Raw genomic sequence first — 16,796 nt, 5'->3', positions numbered from 1 at the left:
CGAGGGGCCCTCCCCCGTGCACCGGTGGGGTCCCGGGAGGACCCTCCCCCCGCCCGTCACGGGGCTCCGGTGGCGGCACCTCCCTGCGGCCACGTGCTGCGGAGGCCCCGCCCCCTCACGTGGCGGAGCACCGGCCCCGCGGCCGCACGTGGCGTCTGTAGCTACGTCACCGAGCGGCGGCCGCGCCCATTGGCCGCCGGCGCCGCCCGTCCGCCGCGGGGGCGGGGCCCGGACGGCGCTTAGTGTGGTCGCCGCTGTCACCGCCCGCTGACACCCCCGGGGCCCCGCCGGTACCGGAGTCCAGTCCCGCCCCCGAGTCCGGTGCCGGAACCCCTTGCTCGGTAACCGAAGCCCCCAACCCCGACACCGGAGCCCTCTGCCCGGTCCCGGAGCCTCTCCAGCCTGTACCGGACCTCCCGGTACTGGAGCCCTCTGCCCGGTACCGGGTCCCCCCCTCAGTGGTGCCGCCCTGCTGTTCCTGGGCCCCCACATCCACCCCGGATCGGGCCCGGGCGCCCCCCCCCCCCCCCTACTCCCGGTACCGGCACTGGCTCCAGACCCAGGCAGGTACGGGGGGAGGCTGGGGGACACGGGAACATTTGGGGGGGACAGGGGATGTGAGGGGCTTTGGTGGACATGGGGACATTTGGGGGGACTTTGGGGGAATGGGGGGCATGGGGGAGGGACGGGGGATGTGGGGGACTTTGGGGGACAGGGAAATGGGGGGACACGGGGACATTTGGGGGGGCCTTTGAGGGAATGAGGGACATAGGGGGGTACGGGGATATTTGGGGGGACAGGGGACATTGGGAGGGGACATAGGGACACGTGGGGACACCAGGGACATGGGGGGGAGACAGGGGTACTATGACTGTGGGGGACAGAAGGGGCCATGGAGTACCAGAGGAGGTGTCCGGTGGGGATGGCAGGGGTGTCCCCATCACGGCTGTGATGATGGGGGGGACACAGGGCTGGGGGTTGACAGGGACGCTGAGTCCCCTTGCCACACCCAGTGCCACTGGGGGGGGGGTCCCTGAGCCAGGAGCAGGGGAACTGGGGAGGTCCACTGTGTCACAACCCCATGCCACCCCTGTCACCTGGCCACCCTCACCCAGTACTGGGCCACCAACACTCCCCCAAGGGCCCCCCCTTGGTCACCGTATGCCCCCAGGTTCCACCCCCCCACCCAAGGGTTCCCATGTTCCCCCGCAGGAGGGGCTGCCCCAATGCCAGCCGAGCCGGAGGGGCTGGGGGTGGCCACCGAGTTCCTCCCCCCTGGCGCCCCTCCAAAGAAGACAGGGAGCAGGTGGGGGGCACAGCCACCCCCGACCAGTGACTCTGAGAAGGACTCCGGCTTCTCAGGTAGGGGCTGTGTCCTTTCCCCGTCCCCTCAGCTGGGCGTTCCTGTCCCCAGTGCTGGGAGTCCCCTGGACTGGGGGTCTCTGTCCCTTGGGCTGGGGGTCCCTGTCCCCAGACTGGGGGCTCCCTGGGCTGTGGGTGCCTGTCCTTTGGGCTGGGACAGCCCAGGCTGGCGGTCCCTGGGGCACGATGGGGGCTCACTCCCACCCTGGCAGACACCAGCTCAGAGGACCTGAGTGGGCAAGAGCAGACGGACATGAAGGAGCCACCCAGCCCCAGCACCCAGCCGGCCCCGCCGCAGCACCCACTCACTGCTCTGGCACCTGGCCACCCCTTTGCCCACCTGGCACCCGTCTACCTCGTCCACAGCCTCCTCCTCCAACAGGTGATGGCACTGCTGGATCCGGCGCTGGGCTACACCAGCACCGTCTGGCTCCAGCACGGCACTGCCATGGCGCTGGGCTGCTCCAGTACCGGGCAGGTTCAGCCCTGGGCTGGTTGGGCACCGCGCTGTGCCGGTACCAGCCTGCTCGGGAGCTGAGCTGCTCCGGTACCAGGCTCTTCTGGCACTGGACTGGTTTGGCGCTGTGCGGCTCCAGCACCAGGCTGGTTCAGTTCCCAGTGCCACCAGCACTGAGTGGCTCCGGCACCACACCGGCTCCAGCCTCACTCCCCGTCCTCCTTCTTCCCTGCAGCCCCTGGGACTCCCCCCCCAGCCCTGGCAGCTTCTCCTGCTCCAGCCCCCGCTGCCTGCCGTGCCCTGCCACAAAGCCATCGCTGCCCGCTGCAATGCCACCACCACCTGCCATGAAGCCACCACCCCAGCCACCCCGGTACGGAGCCCAGGGTGCCGAAACCGGCGGCTGGGGGCGACAGCAGAGCTGCTGCAGAAGGGGGGGCTGCTGGCAGTGGCTCTGCGCACCGGGGCGCTTCTGCGGCAGAACCAGCGCACGCAGCGGGAGATCGCGGCTCTCCGCCGGCACATCCGGCTGCTGGCCCACGCTGCCCGTGACCCCCGTGCCTGGCCTCGCCTCTGCCGTGCCCTGGGGGGGGGCAGCTCCCTGGGGCCCCCTGCTCCCTGTCAGGAGCCCCCTACTTTTGGGGAGGGGGTGGGTGCAGGGGGCATGTAGGGGTGCAGGGGAATAAAGGTGCTGGGCTGTCCCTAACGTGTCCTAGGCCTGTGTCCACGGGGTGTCCCCCCCCGCCTATGTCCTGCCCTTTGGTCCCTGGGGTGCCCCAGGTGTCCTGACCTGGTAACCCCCAGTGTCCCCCTCTGTGTCCTTCTTGGCCAACGGTATCCCCCCCTCATCATTCTCCAGTGGCCCCAGGGTCCCCCCCCCTCCATGTCCCAGGTGGCCTCTGGGATCCCATCCATGTCCTGCCACGGTGGCCCCCTCTGTGTCCCCAGGGGCCCCTGGGATCCCCCTGCCATGTGGGGTCCCTGTGTCCCCCGGGGACCCTCTATACCCCTGCTGGCCACCAGGGTCCCCACCCATGCTCTGCCCCGGTGTCCCCGGGGTCGCCCATGTTGTCGTCCCCGTCCCCCCCGCGTCCTGTCCCCGCGGCACCTGCTCCACGTGCGCCCCGCGCTGGGGGGCGTGGCCCCAGGGCTGTGGCCCCGCCCACCACTACCGCGGAGGCGGCAGGACCGGCGCGAGCAAAAGCGCCGCATGACGCATGCGCGAACCACACCGGGGAAGGCGGGGCTGTGCCTTTTGATTGACAGCGTGGCGGCCAATCGCCGCGCGGAGGGAGGGGGGTACAGCGGCCGCGCCATCAGCGCTCTCCCGGCTTCCCCCGCGGTGACCCCTGACCCCGCTCCCGGCCGGGGCGGGGGTCGCAGGCCCGGGCCCCGCCATGGAGGCGGCCGGAGACCAGGCCCCGTCCCCGGCGGGGAAGCGGAGGCGGTTCACGCTGCGGCAGGAGGATCCCGCCGACCCCGCGGTACCGGCGGCCGGGCCCTAGGGCGACCGAGGGTGGGGGCAGGGTTGGGCGGGAGGGATGGTGGAGCCGGGGAGGACCCCGTGTGGGTCCGGAGGGGCCCCACGGGAAGCCCGGGGGGGCCTGGGGAGGTGTGGGAGGCCCCACGCACAGCTCCCCCCTGTTTCCTCACCAGGTCCCATCGCTTTTCAAACCTTCCGCGCCCCCACCTGAGCCCCCTCCCGGCCTTCCCCCGCCGCCCCCGGGGCCCAGCTCCTACGCCGAGTACGTGGTGCGGCAGTCGACTGCCCCCGGAGCCGCTGAACTGGTCCCGGCCCCCGGCAGCACAGCAGGGGCTTCCCCACAGCCGCCCCCGGCCCCCGAGCCTGGGGGTGGCCCCCCGGGGGGAGCTGCACCGGGCGGGGGCGACCCCGGGGCCGTGCCCCCCCTGCCCGTGCTGAAGCCGGGTGCCAAGAGCAGCAGCATCGTCGTCAGCCCACGGCAGGTGAGGGTGGGTGGCACCAAGGGGGCAGGGGGACTGTCACCCGCTGTCTGGGGGCTTGGAGAGACCATCCCCTGGGAGTCTGGGGGCACAGAGGGGCCATCCCCCGGTGTTGTGGGGACTGGAGGTGCTGTCCCCTGGAATCTGGGGGCACACGAGTGCATGCCTGGGCCCCCTGGGACAAGGGAGGGGGTTGTCCCCTGGTATCCCAGGACAAGGAGGGGGGCCGTGGGCCTGTCCCCCCCTTCCTGAACCCCTGCCCCTCTCGTCTCCCTGCAGCGGGGCAACCCGGTGCTGAAGTTCGTCCGCAACGTCCCCTGGGAGTTTGGTGACATAGTCCCTGATTATGTCCTGGGCCAGAGCACCTGTGCCCTCTTCCTGAGGTGAGCCGGGGCTCTGGGGAGGGTCCAGGGGGGTCCCCTCAGCATCACCCTGTCCCTGCTGTCCTCCCCCCAGCCTGCGGTACCACCACCTAAACCCTGGCTACATCCATGACCGCCTGCGACACTTGGGCAGGAGCTATGGGCTGCAGCTGCTGCTGCTCCAGGTCGACGTGGTGAGAGGCTCCCTGTCCCCTCATCCCTCTGGTTCCTCCATCCCCTGGCACTCTCCTAGTCTCCTCTGGTCCCCATCCTCTCACTGTCCTGGTCACCTCTGTCCCCTCTAGTCCCCTTCCTCTTATTTTTTTGGCTCCTCTGTCTCCATCTCACTCTCCTTGTCTCTTTGTCCTGTCTGTCCCCTCCCTCTCCTGGTCACCTCCGGTCCCTGTCCCCTTGCTGTTCGTTCTCCCCCATCCATCCCCTCATCTCCTGTCCCCTGTGTCGTGCTGCAGAAGGACCCACACCAGGCGCTGAAGGAGCTGGCAAAGGTCTGCATCCTGACTGACTGCACCCTCTTGCTGGCCTGGAGGTAGGGGCTGTCCCTGCCTCACCCGTGGGGGACCCTGCTGTCACCCGTGGGTGGATCCCACTCTATGTTCCCTCCCCAGCCCCGAGGAGGCCGGGCGGTACCTGGAGACCTACAAGGCCTACGAGCAGAAGCCGCCGGACCTGCTGAAGGAGCGGGTGGAGCAGGATTTCCTCTCCCGGGTGAGCTGTGCCCCCTCTTTGCACCCAATTTGGGGACCTTGGGTCTCCTGACCCCCCTGTCCCCCCCCCTCCAGATGACCGACTGCCTGACCAGCGTCAAGTCGGTGAACAAGACGGACGCACTGAGCCTCCTCACCACCTTTGGGGTGAGTCACCTGTGGGGACGTGCCACCCTCCTAGGGGCACGCTGGGCATGTGGGATGTGTCCCCAAGGACCTTGCCTGCCCCCCTCATCCTCTCACCTGTCCCGCAGTCGCTGGCAGCCGTGGTGGCCGCCTCCAGGGAGGACTTGTCCCTCTGCCCTGGCGTCGGGCCCCAGAAGGTGAGCAGCAAAGGGGATGAGGGGATGTGGGGGGGGATGTGGCCCCTCAGCCCCCCTCACATTTACGCCCCATCCACAGGCCAAGCGGCTCTTTGACATCCTGCACGAGCCCTTCCTCAACGTCCCCAAATGAGTGGCTGCCCCCAAAATCTCTGTTTTTATAATAAATGGCATTTATTGGTGACGCAGCCCTGGGGGAATGGGGACACACCACTGCACCCAGGGTCACTCCGGCCGCTCCCGCTTGTGCTTCTTCTTCCTCTTCGGCACCTCTGCTTCCCTGGGGACCACCCCAATGTCTTGGGGGGGTCCTGGCCCACGCTCTCCCCCCTCACTGGCTCCTGCTCTCCCTGGGGTTGGCACCTCGGGCACCTCCAGTGGCTCCTTTGTTGCCTTCTTCTTCTTCTTCCTCTTGGCTGGCGGCAGGTCGGGTGTGGGGATGGTCACTGGGATGCCAGGGGGGGCCCCAAAGCTCTCGGTGATGGTGAGGCAGCCACGGAGGGGGGGGGCACAGGCCAAGGGGCCGGTGGGGGAGTCGAGGGCCAGGAGGAGAGCGCTGTCAGCATCCCCCAGGACCCCCCGCAGCCTGTAGAGCCGTCTGTCACCGTCCCTGTCCCCGGGGGGGTGGAGGTCCCCGCAGCCCTCCAGCGGCACCCTGCAGCCCTCCAGGCTGCGGAGAGGGGGTGGTGAGGGGGGGTAGGGCACGGCTGCTGGCCCTGCCACCCCCCACGTGGTGCAGCCACCTCCCTCAGCCCACCCTGATGTCCCCAGCCCTGCCACCCACCCCAATGGCACTGTGACCTCCCAGTTGTCACTGTCCCCAGCTATCCTCCCCATGGCACCGTCACCTCACTGTGACACCCCCCCAGCAGTCACTGCCCTCATATCCCCCCGATGGGGCTGCCACTTCTCCTGTGCCCCCCAGTTGTCACTGCCACCCCATGTCCCCCTGTCGCCACCAGCTCTGCCACCATGCTGCCCTGATGGCACTGTGACCCCCCCCCGCAGTTGTCACTGTCCCCTCGTACCCTCCCAATAGTAGTCACCTCCCTGTGACACCAGCTCTGTCACCCCCCTGAACATCACTGCACCCCAAAATGTACCTGTCACCCCCCGATGTCCGTCCCCCCCCCCCCCCCGTCCTCCTCCCGGCTGACCTCTCGGGGCGGAAGTCGGCAGGGGCACGGATGAGCCAAAGCTCGGTGGAGCGACCCCCCAGGGCCCCACTCTGCAGCTCGGGGGGGGGCGAGGGGGCCACCGCCTCGAACTCGGGAGGGCACCGGAACCGCAATGGCCCTGGGGACAGCCGGGTCACGGGCTGCCGTTCCCTCCCCCCCCGCCCCCACTCCTGCCCTCCCCCCCGCCCCCGTTTAAGCCCCTACCCTTCCCCGCCCCAACCCCATGTGCCCTTCCCAACCCCCATCTACCCCCCCATAATGTCCCCATGCGCCCCCCCAGCCCCCATGCGCCCCCCCTTACCCCCATGTGCCCCCTCCGGCCCCCCTGTGCCCCCCCATACCCCCTGTGCCCCCTCCAGCCCCCCTGTGCCCCCCCATACCCCCTGTGTCCCCTCCAGCCCCCCTGTGCCCCCCCATACCCCCTGTGCCCCCTCCAGCCCCCATGCGCCCCCAGTCCCCCCGCGCCCCCTCTCCCCCGTCTCTCCCCGCTCACCCTCCATGCTGCCGCCTGCACGCGCTGGCCCCGCCCCCGGGCGCGCCCACCCAGCCGCCCAGCGCGGGGGAGCGTCCCCCCGCTCCCCCCATCCCCGCCGCGCAGTTGGTGCGGTCCGATGGCGGGCTCGAGGGGCGGGGCACGAGTCGGAGCCACGCCTTCTCCCCGCCCTTAAGTGGGCGTGGCCGGGATGCCTGCGGCCGGCGGCGGCGTTTAAAGGTGCAGAGACCCCCGCGGGGGCACCGGGGGGCTCGGGGGGGACCGAGAGTACCGGGGGAGGGGGAGGGGGCTGTCAGACCCAGATTACAGCTCCCGGCGTGCACCGGGACCCGCCTGCCCGCACGGGACGGGGCGGGGCGGGGCGGGGCTGGGAGGTGCCGGCGCTGCAGGTACCGGGGACGGGCGGAGCCCTGGGGCTCTGCACCCCCCGGCCCCCTCCCAGGTGGGATCTGCCCCCAGCTCGTGGGACCCCCCCCGCGGGATCTGCCCCGGCTCCCTTCCGTGGGACCCCCGCCCCCCCGCGGGATCTGCCCCCTCCCCAATCCCCGCCCTGCCCCCCCCCCCCCGCCGTGGGATCTGCCCCCTCTCTGCCGGGACACCCCCCGCCCCCACCGTGGGACCCGCCCCCCTCCCCCCGTGGGATCTGCCCCCCCCCGGCACCCTGGGGCGCAGGGCGCGGCCCCCCCACGCTCAGTGCCCTCCCCCGCGTGACCCAGCGCTCTGGAATTGGGCGTAGAGGCCGCGGGGACGCGGGCGCGCCACCAGCACCCGACCCGCACCCCGACGGGTACCCACCCGCACCCCGACCCGCACCCCGCCAGGTACCGACGCGCGCGTGGGGCTGGGGGCCATGTCGCTGGGTCCGGTTTTGGGTGCTGGGGGGGAAGGAGGGAGTGTTGGGGAGCGCCCTTGGGTGCCCGGGTCCGGTTTGGGGTGCTGGACAGGGGGGAGCACCCTTGGGTGCCCGGGTCCGGTTTGGGGTGCTGGACAGGGGGGAGCACCCTTGGGTGCCCGGACGCCCGGGTCCGGTTTGGGGTGCTGGACGGGGGGGGAGCACCCTTGGGTGCCCGGACGCCCGGGTTCCTTTCCAGCTCCCCTCCCGTCTCGCCGCCCGACCAGGGGCGAGCCGGGGCTTGTCCCCGTCTCCCCGGGGGCGAGGGCTGGGTGGGGCCGCTTGGGAGAGGCCGCTGGACCGGGGGGAGGGGGGGGTCCCTTCCCCCCCCCAAACTCCTCTCTGCTGTCCCCAGGCGCGGGGGACACAGGGTGCCCCTCCGATATCCCAGTTCCCCCCCGACCCCCCGCTGGCATCGGGGCTCCCATGGCGGGGGGTGGGACCCCCTCTCCGTGGGAGGGGGCAGACTCTCCTCCATCCTGCCATCCCCCCGCTGGGTGACTCTGGCAGATGGGGGGGGGGGTGCTGCCGCCCACCCTTCTAGCAGTGGGGTGCTTCCCCACCCCCTCCAGGCCCTGCCCCAGGGGGGGTGGGTGGTGCCTGCTGCTTGCGATGGATTAATTACTGGTAATTATGATGATGATGATGATCCCTGAAAGGCGAGCGGGTCACAACATGTCCCTTCTCCCTGCGTTCCCAGGGGACTGGGGTGCAGGGTGGGGGCACAGGGCGGGAATGAAGGGGTGCCATCCCCCAGCTCACTCATTGCCCCCCCCCAGGTTGCAGGATGGCAAGCGAGCGGCTGCGCAGCGCCCAGGACCTGCTGGATCTCACTTTCCAGTGTGAGTGGGGGGCACAGGGAGGGGTGGAGACCCCTTTGGGGCGCAGCGTGACACACTTTCCCCACCCTGTGTCTGTGCCTCCTGCAGCCCTGGCCATGCAACACATGGACCTGAAGCAGGTGGAGCTGGACACGGCGGTGGCCAAGGTGGACGAGCTCTCCCGGCAGCTCGAGTCCCTCTGGACCGATGGCCCCGGACCCCCCAAGGTAGGACCTGGGGCTGCTGGGGGCACTTGGGGGGCACCCCATTGCCCACCCACCCCCAACCCGCCTCTCCTGGTGCTCCCCCTCCCAGGAGCCGTACAGCCCCAGCCGGACCCGCTCACCCCTCGGCCGGAGGAGCCTGGCATCGGAGAGCCCTGAGCTGTCGGGGGACCCACTGGGGCGCCCTGGCTCCCCCCGGACCCCCCATTACCTCCCGGGCGAGGATCGGGCCCCCTCACCCCGACCCAAGGTGCTAGCAGTGCCCTACGAGGGGCTGGCACTGCCCAGCCCGGGGGGCCGAGCCCCCTCCCCACGTCCCCATCGCCCCTATGAGTTCCTGGGGCTCGGGGGGTCCCCCCGGCCGGGTGAGGGGCCCGTGTTCTTCCCTGAGCGGGTGCCCTCGCCCCGGCCCCCCGCGCCCCCGCCCTACGAAATGCACGGGCTGTACCCCTCCATCAGTAGCCCCACCGTCACCTTCCGGGCACAGGGTAAGGCCACCACGGCAGGGGGACACAGTGGGGACAGTCCATGGGCTTGGGGGTTGAGGGCTGGTGTCCCCATCCCAGCCTGTCCCCATCCTGGGGTGCTCCTGTCCCTCCTTGGGAAGCCCCACTGTGAGATACTGCTCCATCTCAGGGTGTTCCTGAGCCACCTGGAGTGTCCCTATTACCCCAGTGTCCCCAATCCATCCTGGGGTGACCACATCATGAGGTATCCCCCATCCCAGGGTGTCCCCATCCCATCCGGCAACGTCCTTGTCATGGATTGTTCCCCCCATCCCAGGGTGTCCCCAACCCAGCGTGACTCCATCATGGGGTATCCCCCATCTCAGGGGGGACACCCCATGTCCCATGGTGCTTCTGTCCCATCCCTGGGTCTTCCCAACCTACCCTGGCCTGTCCCCATCCCAGGGTGTCCTTAAGCCATTCCTGTCACCGGGTGCTCCCGCCCCACCCTGGGGTGCCCCCATCTATCCCTTGTACCCCAGCTTCAGGGTCTGAGGGGAGGGGGTGTCTAGGCCATGCTGGAAGGGGGGTTCCTCCAGGCCCTGTCCCTGTTCCCCCTTCAGATGACCTCATGATCAAGCGGCGGCCACAGAAGAGCTGGAATGAGTCCGACCTGGACATGGCCTATGAGAAGAAACTCCCTGGCTCAGGGGGCTATGACCGTGAGCTGGGGGGGCGGAGGTTGGGGGGGCACACAGGGGGCTGGGAGGGCACATGGAGGGCTGAGGGAAGCCAGGACTGGCATCTGAAGTGGCTTGGGGGTATTAGGAGGTTTTGGAGCAGGGGGCATTTTGAGGACCAGGGGCAGAGTAGAGCTCCCAATGGCGACAGGGGGTCCTGAGGCAACTGAGGGGGCTACGGAGGTGTCCAGGGTCAGGTTGGGCTGGAGGGGGGGGTGTGATCAGGAGAGTCTGGGACTGCTGATTGGGGTACAGTGGGCTGGGGGGGAATGAGGCTGCTGGGGGGTCTGGGGGGCACCATGTGGGGGGCTGGGGTTGTTGGTTTGGGTGCCGAGGGGGGTCTAGGGCTGCTGGGGAAGGGGAGTCCAAGGTGTCCGGGCCGGGTGTGGGGTGCTGGGGGCTGTGAGGCCGCATGGGCATGTGTTGGGGTTTCTCTGGGGAGGGGGCCACATCCCTCTTGACCCCAGCGTGAGGACCGAGGGCTGTTCCCCCCTCTGCAGGCAGCGGCGAGGGGCAGCCGGGGCTGCGGCCGTCCCTGGGGCTGGCGCTGGCACCCTGGAGGGAGTCGAGCCTGGACGGGGCCAGCGGGCAGGGCAAGGTGAGCGCGGGGGGTGTCCGGCCCCCAGCCCCAGCCCCCGGTGCCTGATGCTGGGGTAGATGGGCTGGGTCCCTCCCCAACGCCTTGTTTCCCCATCCCCGTCTCCTCCCCAGGATGGTGCCTATGGGGGGCACAGTGCCACGCTGCCCCGTAACTACAAGGTGTCCCCGCTGGCGGGCGAGCGGCGGTCAGAGGGACCCTTCCGACGCTCGGGACCCGGCACCCTGCCCCGCGGCTGGCACTTCTCCCAGCAGCCCGTCTCCCGCATCCCTGTTCCCCCCCAGGGCGGGCGGCCCCCCCGCCACAAGCCCCTGCCCCTCTCCATGATCTTCAAGCTGCAAAATGCTTTTTGGGAGCAGGGGGTTGGTGGTCCCCGGGGGCTTCCCCTGGTCCCTTCCGCCAGCCCCCGCGCACCCCAAAAGCAGACCCAGCTCCCGGCACTGCCCCAGGCCCCCTCGGCGCTGCCCGGGGGTGAAGGTGAGGTGCCCATGGGGTGGGGGGCCAGAGGGTCCAGGGTGGGGAGACATAGAGGTTATTGGGGGGAGGGTGTTTGTGGGACTCGAGTGGGCAGCAGGGTGTGGGTTTGGGAGGGACCAGGGGATGGCAGCAGGAGGTGTATGGAGTCTTGGGGAGTGCAGCGTGGTGAGTCAGGGCGGGTTTTGGAGGGTTCTGTGGGGCGCGGGTGTGGTAAACCCACCTGGAGTGGGGGGGGTCCGTGGGGCTCAGGTGTGCTGACTCATGCGGAGTGGGGTGTCTGTGGGTCTGGGGTGTGCTGACCCACCCAGGGTGGGTGGTTGTGGGGCTCAGATGTGCTGACCTACCCAGGGCAAGGGGTCCGTGGGGCTGTGGTGCTGGAGCGCCCTGACCCCAGCCCCATCGCAGGATCTGGGCGACCCGCACCCCCCGAGCCCGTCCTGCCGGAGGGAGAGCCGGAGCTGGAGCGGCTGCTGCAGGGTGGGGAGACGGAGGGGCTGGAGCGGCCGCTCAGCCCCACACGGCTCCAGCCCGTGCTGCCCCCCGAGGCGCAGCGGGTCCCCGAGTTTGAGGAGGTGGCGCGGGTGCTGGCTGAGATGCCGCGACCCCTCAAGCGCCGTGGCTCCATGGAGCAGTGCCCGGGGCCGGCCCTGCCACCCACTCGCACTCGCCAGTACCAGCAGCTCATCACCCGCCTCCTACACCGGTCGCCCCGCCGCGATGAGACCCCGGCCCCCGGTGACACCGGCACCTCACCTGACCTGCCACCCCCGACTCCGGTGACCCCCGAGGCCCGGCCACCCCACCACAGCCCTCCGCCGCAGTCCCCCAGCAGCCCCGTGCCCACCCTGGTAAGTGTCTGTGGTCCCAGGGTCCCTGGGGTGCCATGGTGTCCCTTGGAGCCCCCCGAGGTGCCATGTGGTGCCTGGTGTTCCTCGGAGCCCTCTGGGCTGTCAGGCAGTGGTTGGTGTCCCTGAATGTCCCCAGAGGTGCTATGCAGTGCCTGGTGTTCGTTGGAGCCTCCCAGGATGCCACACCTGGTGTCCCTTGGAGCCCCCTGAGGTGCCTGGTGTCCCCAAGGCTTCCCCCAGTGTCCCCAGGGATGGCAAACGGTGCCTGGTGCCACTAGATATGCCCTGCAGGTGCCTCTGTTGTCCCCCTGGGGACACTGTGGTGCCAACTAGTGTCCTGGGAGATGTCACTGAAGTCCCTCAGGTGCATAGAACATCAAGTGCCCCAGGAGGTGTCCCCAAGGTCCCCCAGATGCCATAGAGAGCCAGGTGCCCTGGGGGGTGTCCCCCAAGTCCCCTGAGTGCTGTATAGTACTGGGTGCCCCAGGAGGTGTTCCCAGGGTCCCCGGGTGCTGTACAGTGCCGGGTGCCCTGGGAAGTGTCCCCAGGGTCCCCTGACCCCCTGGCTGCCGCAGGAGCGGCGCTCGGCCCTGCGCGACCCCTCCTCGCCCCGCAGGCGCCCCGGGGCCCGCGTGCGCCTCAACCCCCTGGTGCTGCTGCTGGATGCGGCCCTGACTGGGGAGCTGGACGTGGTGCAGCAGGCGGTGGCTGAGGTGGGACATGGGGAAGGGGACAGCGGGTGGCAGGGACAAGGGCTGGGGTGGTGAGGTCTTGGGACGATGGGGACAGGGTGGCAGGGACAAGGGCTAGGGTGGTGAGGTCTGGGGACGATGGGGACAGGGTGGCAGGGACAAGGGCTGGGGTGGTGAGGTCTGGGGACAGCGGGGACAGGGTGGTGAGGAACAGGGTGTCAGGGTCAAGGGCCAGGGTGGTGAGGTCTGGGGACAGCGGGGACAGGGTGGTGAGGACAAGGGACATGGTGGCAAAGGCTGCAGGACAGTGGGGACAAGGCGGTGGGGGACAGTGTGACAAGGAGGGCAATGTGCCTGGTTCTCAGGGGTGGCAGGGGCTGGGAGGGGTGCTGGGGAGTGGCAGAGGGTGGCAGTGTGGGACTGGCGTGCGTGTCCCCAGCTGAACGACCCCAGCCAGCCCAACGACGAGGGTATCACGGCGCTGCACAATGCCATCTGCGGCGCCAACTACAGCATTGTCGACTTCCTCATCGCCAGCGGGGCCAACGTCAACTCCCCCGACAGCCACGGCTGGTGGGATGGGGATGGGGACCCACTGACATGGGGGTGGGGGGACAGGGGTGGGGCCTGGGGACCCCATAGACATGGAAGAGTGGGGACACCTGGGACCCCCCAGACCCCCACAGCCAGAGGGGATGGAGACAGGCACCCCCAAGGACCCCACCCCAGCTATGGGGAACAGGGCTGTTATAACTCCCCAGAGCCTGGGGGAATGGGAACAGGGACTCCCAATAACTCCCCAACAAGCCTGGGTGAGCAAGGACAGGGATGGGGACCCCAGTTATCCCCAACAGCCCAGCATGATTGGGGAGAGGGACCCCAATAATCCTTGTCAGCCTCCAGTCATGGGGACCCCAGTAGTCCCCCGACAGCCCTTGGTGATTTGGGATGGGGAGGGATGGGGGGACCCCCCTGTCACTGAGGGATGGGGGTAGGCACGGGGGCTGCCTCTCCCCAGGACACTGGGGGGGTGGTATGGGGACAGGAAGCCCATCCTCTGCCCCCAACCCCCAAAATTCCCCCCCATCCTGCCGGTGCCAGGACGCCGCTGCACTGTGCGGCCTCGTGCAATGACACAGGGGTGTGTGTGGCCTTGGTCCGCCATGGGGCCGCCATCTTCGCCACCACCACCAGCGACGGCAGCCTGGCCGTGGAGAAGTGCGACCCGTACCGGGAGGGCTATGCCGACTGCTACAACTACCTTACTGGTACCGGGGCTCTGGGAGTGTGTGGGTACCGGGTGGGGGTACATGTGCTGGGGGGATACTGGGCAGATGTGGTTACTGGGAGGGTCTTGGTACTGGGAGAGGGGTACTGGGGTATTGGGAGGAGATTTTGGGGGTATACAGGTATTGGGAGGGGATATTGGGGGGGTATGGGAAGGGTACTGGGCAGGTGTGAATACTGGGAGAGGGTATCAGGGGGATATGGGTACTGGAAGTGGGTACTGGGAGCAGGTACTGGGGTGGTATGGTTACTGGGAGGGAGTACTGGGCAAGTATAGGTAGTGGGAGGAGGGATACGTACTGGGGGGGGACACAACTTGGGGGTATGGCTACTGGGAGGGAGTACTGCAGGTGTATAGGTACTGGGAGGGGATACTGGTGTGGTAGGCATACTGGGAAGGGATATCGGAGTTATATTGGGGCACAAGGAACAGGTACTGGAAGGGGTGCCAGGTCTATGGGTGCTGGGAAGGGGGTATTGGGACTATACAGGTACTGTGAGGAGGTATGGATGGCGATATGGGTACTGGGAGGGGTACAGATACTGGGAGGGAATACCAGGATGGGTATGGGATCAGGGGAGGGAGGTGCAGTGCCATGAGGGTGCTGGGGTGGGGGGCTATGGGGTGTTGGGGGGGGTTCAGGGCAACAGGGTGCTGGGGGTGCAGTGCCACAGGGGGGTCTTTGGGGAGGTCCACGGTGCTGATGTCCCCATCCCTGCAGAGGTGGAGCAGGGCATGGGGGTGCTGAACAGTGGGGTGGTGTACGCGCTGTGGGACTACAGTGCCGAGTTCGGGGATGAGCTGTCCTTCCGCGAGGGCGAGCCTGTCACCGTCCTGCGCCGCCAGCCCCAGGAGGAGCTCGACTGGTGGTGGGGGTCCCTCTACGGCCATGAGGGCTACGTCCCCCGGAACTACTTTGGGGTGAGTGGGGGTGGAGGGAGGTCCCACAGCACCCACAACCACCCCACAGCCTTAGGGCAGTACTCATAGCACCCATGGCCCTGAGAGGGACCCACAGCACCCATAGCCATTAGTGAGGGGGGGACCCATGGCCCCAGAGGGGTCCCACTGCACCCATGGCCACCTCACAGCCCCAGGATGGTGCCACAGCACCCATGGTCACCACCCCACAGTCCTGGGGGGCACCCACAGCACCCATGGTCCCCACAGCCCCTCTGTTGCCCTGAGGGTGGATCTCACAGCCTCCCTGGCCCCTCTGTGGCTTGTGGTCCTGGGGGGGCTGGGGGAAAGAACCCTCCCCCTGACACCCTTGCCCTCCCCTAGCTCTTTCCCAGGGTGCGGCCGCAGAAGAAGAAGGTCTGAGGGGGAGGCCCCGAGGACATGGGGGGGTCCTGACCCACCCCAGTCGCTCAGATGCGTGGGTCCCCCTTGTTGATGGGCACCACCGTGGCTGCCCCCCCCATTCCGTCCTCCATCCGAGCAAGGCATTGGGGTGCCCCCCCCCTCCCACGCAGTGTCACGTACCCACCCCTGGCTGGTGACAGCCGGTGTCACCCCATGGTGTTGGCTTCCCTGGGGAGTAAAGAGCCTTCGGCTATGCCTGGTGGTCTCTGTCCTCTGCGTCACAGGGGGGTAGGTGGGGGCTGTGGGGACTGAGGGTGACATGGGTGGGGACACCCTGCATCAGACTGGGGGGGTTACATGGGTGGGGACTACCTACTAGTGACCAGAGTGGTGACATGGGTGGGGACACCTCACTTGGGACCGGAGGGGTGACACAAGTAGGGTCACCCTGCATCAGAATGGGGTGGGGTGGTGACACAGGTGTGGATACGTGGCTTGGGACCAGAGGGGTGACACAGGTGGATCCCATGGCAGGTGTTGAGCCATCCCCAGGGAAGCAGGGCTCCATCACCCCAAATGTGACCTGGGGAGAAAAACACCCCCTCTCTCTCCTCCCCACCCCAAAACGTGCCCCCTTCCTCCTGCCCCCAGCTGCTGTTGCTGAGCAGGAGGCTGGACGGGCTGGGATGTCCCTTCTTTAATTCCAGCCACTTTTAGGTAGTTGAGCTGCAATAAAAGGATTGTTGAGCCCTCGGTTGGCATTTTCGCTCCCAAGACCGTCAAGTTCTGAATCTGAGGGTTTGGCATCCAAGTGCCTAATAGAGTTTTCACGGTTTGGACTTTTAATGTGTCCATACCTCATCTGTTGGAGGGGCGGAGTGTCACGGTGGGTCGTAGCGTGCTTTGATTTGACAGGGCAAACTTTATTCTCGCCACTGGAAGCTGTTGTCTTTTTCCGACAAGCCTTGGTCTAGAAACCCTTTCTCGAGGTTTCTGGATGAAGCCAGGCTTCTGTCACCGATACTGAAACCCCTGTGGCTATCAGTAAAGAGAATATTTAACATTTGCCACTAGTGGGACACGAGGGCTTTTACTGCTGTTTGTTCCAAAAATTTTGGCCACTTGAGAGGTGTCATTGGACCTGCCTGGGCCAGCAGCTGGGATTTCCTTCCTTAGCTCGCCTGAGTTGGGTGTTCCTCCAATACACCCTGTTCCCTCCTGGGTTGAAGGAGGAGAGAGCCAGACTCTTTTCAGTGGTTGCCAGTGAGAGGACGAGGGGCAACGGGCACAAGTTGGAACGTAGGAGGTTCCACTCAAATATGAGAAAAAACTTCTTCACGGTGAGGGTGGCAGAGCCCTGGAACAGGCTGCCCAGGGAGGGTGTGGAGTCCCCTTCTTTGGAGATTTTCAAGACCCGCCTGGATGCAGTCCTGAGTAACACGCTCTGACATGCTCTGGGCAATCCTGCTTCAGCAGGGGAGTTGGACTAGATGATATCTATGGTCCCTTCCAACTCTAAAAATTCAGTGAGATTCAGTGAAATTCAGTGAAATAGTTCTCATGATTCCAACCTGCCTTTGCCATTTGGGACCATCCTTACCTG

General features: G+C 67.7%; 4 protein-coding genes across 4 annotated transcripts; 3 read left to right on the top strand and 1 right to left on the bottom strand.

The window, feature by feature from the left end:
- Positions 1-229: 229 nt before the first annotated feature.
- Positions 230-2,522, top strand: LOC141476504 (uncharacterized). The gene is made up of 4 exons (XM_074165199.1): positions 230-567; positions 1,213-1,362; positions 1,575-1,744; positions 2,055-2,522. The coding sequence occupies exons 2-4, from the start codon at positions 1,227-1,229 to the stop codon at positions 2,487-2,489; spliced, it is 741 nt and encodes a 246-aa protein (XP_074021300.1). The 5' UTR covers positions 230-567; positions 1,213-1,226; the 3' UTR covers positions 2,490-2,522.
- Positions 2,523-3,216: 694 nt separating this feature from the next.
- On the top strand, positions 3,217-5,567 carry ERCC1 (ERCC excision repair 1, endonuclease non-catalytic subunit). The gene is made up of 9 exons (XM_074165186.1): positions 3,217-3,303; positions 3,476-3,784; positions 4,061-4,164; positions 4,238-4,337; positions 4,614-4,690; positions 4,770-4,869; positions 4,944-5,015; positions 5,123-5,191; positions 5,271-5,567. The coding sequence occupies exons 1-9, from the start codon at positions 3,217-3,219 to the stop codon at positions 5,322-5,324; spliced, it is 972 nt and encodes a 323-aa protein (XP_074021287.1). The 3' UTR covers positions 5,325-5,567.
- Positions 5,352-6,888, bottom strand: POLR1G (RNA polymerase I subunit G). The gene is made up of 3 exons (XM_074165187.1): positions 6,863-6,888; positions 6,349-6,487; positions 5,352-5,861 (listed from the first exon to the last, which is right to left on the bottom strand). Exons 1-3 carry the CDS (start codon positions 6,867-6,869, stop codon positions 5,417-5,419), a joined length of 591 nt encoding a protein of 196 aa, XP_074021288.1. The 5' UTR covers positions 6,870-6,888; the 3' UTR covers positions 5,352-5,416.
- Positions 6,889-8,541: 1,653 nt separating this feature from the next.
- On the top strand, positions 8,542-15,445 carry PPP1R13L (protein phosphatase 1 regulatory subunit 13 like). The gene is made up of 12 exons (XM_074165188.1): positions 8,542-8,596; positions 8,684-8,810; positions 8,878-9,287; positions 9,869-9,967; positions 10,486-10,583; positions 10,697-11,060; positions 11,466-11,908; positions 12,484-12,621; positions 13,040-13,173; positions 13,702-13,868; positions 14,610-14,809; positions 15,173-15,445. The coding sequence occupies exons 1-12, from the start codon at positions 8,542-8,544 to the stop codon at positions 15,209-15,211; spliced, it is 2,274 nt and encodes a 757-aa protein (XP_074021289.1). The 3' UTR covers positions 15,212-15,445.
- Positions 15,446-16,796: the final 1,351 nt, after the last annotated feature.

Source organism: Numenius arquata, chromosome 35, assembly GCF_964106895.1.
Source record: "Numenius arquata chromosome 35, bNumArq3.hap1.1, whole genome shotgun sequence".
Lineage (NCBI taxonomy): Eukaryota > Metazoa > Chordata > Aves > Charadriiformes > Scolopacidae > Numenius > Numenius arquata.
Note: the sequence above shows the minus strand (reverse complement) of the source record. Positions and strands in the feature narration are given on the sequence as shown.

What these genes read in the sequence shown, in the direction of transcription:
- LOC141476504 (XM_074165199.1), top strand. Translation starts at nt 1,227, where the DNA reads ATGCCAGCCGAGCCGGAGGGGCTGGGGGTGGCCACCGAGTTCCTCCCC. An exon ending in GAAGGACTCCGGCTTCTCAG is followed by an intron (nt 1,363 to 1,574) that starts GTAGGGGCTGTG and finishes CCACCCTGGCAG; the next exon opens with ACACCAGCTCAGAGGACCTG. An exon ending in ACAGCCTCCTCCTCCAACAG is followed by an intron (nt 1,745 to 2,054) that starts GTGATGGCACTG and finishes TCTTCCCTGCAG; the next exon opens with CCCCTGGGACTCCCCCCCCA.
- ERCC1 (XM_074165186.1), top strand. Translation starts at nt 3,217, where the DNA reads ATGGAGGCGGCCGGAGACCAGGCCCCGTCCCCGGCGGGGAAGCGGAGG. An exon ending in ACCTGTGCCCTCTTCCTGAG is followed by an intron (nt 4,165 to 4,237) that starts GTGAGCCGGGGC and finishes TCCTCCCCCCAG; the next exon opens with CCTGCGGTACCACCACCTAA. An exon ending in AGCAGGATTTCCTCTCCCGG is followed by an intron (nt 4,870 to 4,943) that starts GTGAGCTGTGCC and finishes CCCCCCCTCCAG; the next exon opens with ATGACCGACTGCCTGACCAG.
- POLR1G (XM_074165187.1), bottom strand. An exon ending in GCCGACTTCCGCCCCGAGAG is followed by an intron (nt 5,862 to 6,348) that starts GTCAGCCGGGAG and finishes CCCTCTCCGCAG; the next exon opens with CCTGGAGGGCTGCAGGGTGC.
- PPP1R13L (XM_074165188.1), top strand. Translation starts at nt 8,542, where the DNA reads ATGGCAAGCGAGCGGCTGCGCAGCGCCCAGGACCTGCTGGATCTCACT. An exon ending in GCTGGATCTCACTTTCCAGT is followed by an intron (nt 8,597 to 8,683) that starts GTGAGTGGGGGG and finishes TGCCTCCTGCAG; the next exon opens with CCCTGGCCATGCAACACATG. An exon ending in GGCGCTGCCCGGGGGTGAAG is followed by an intron (nt 11,061 to 11,465) that starts GTGAGGTGCCCA and finishes GCCCCATCGCAG; the next exon opens with GATCTGGGCGACCCGCACCC.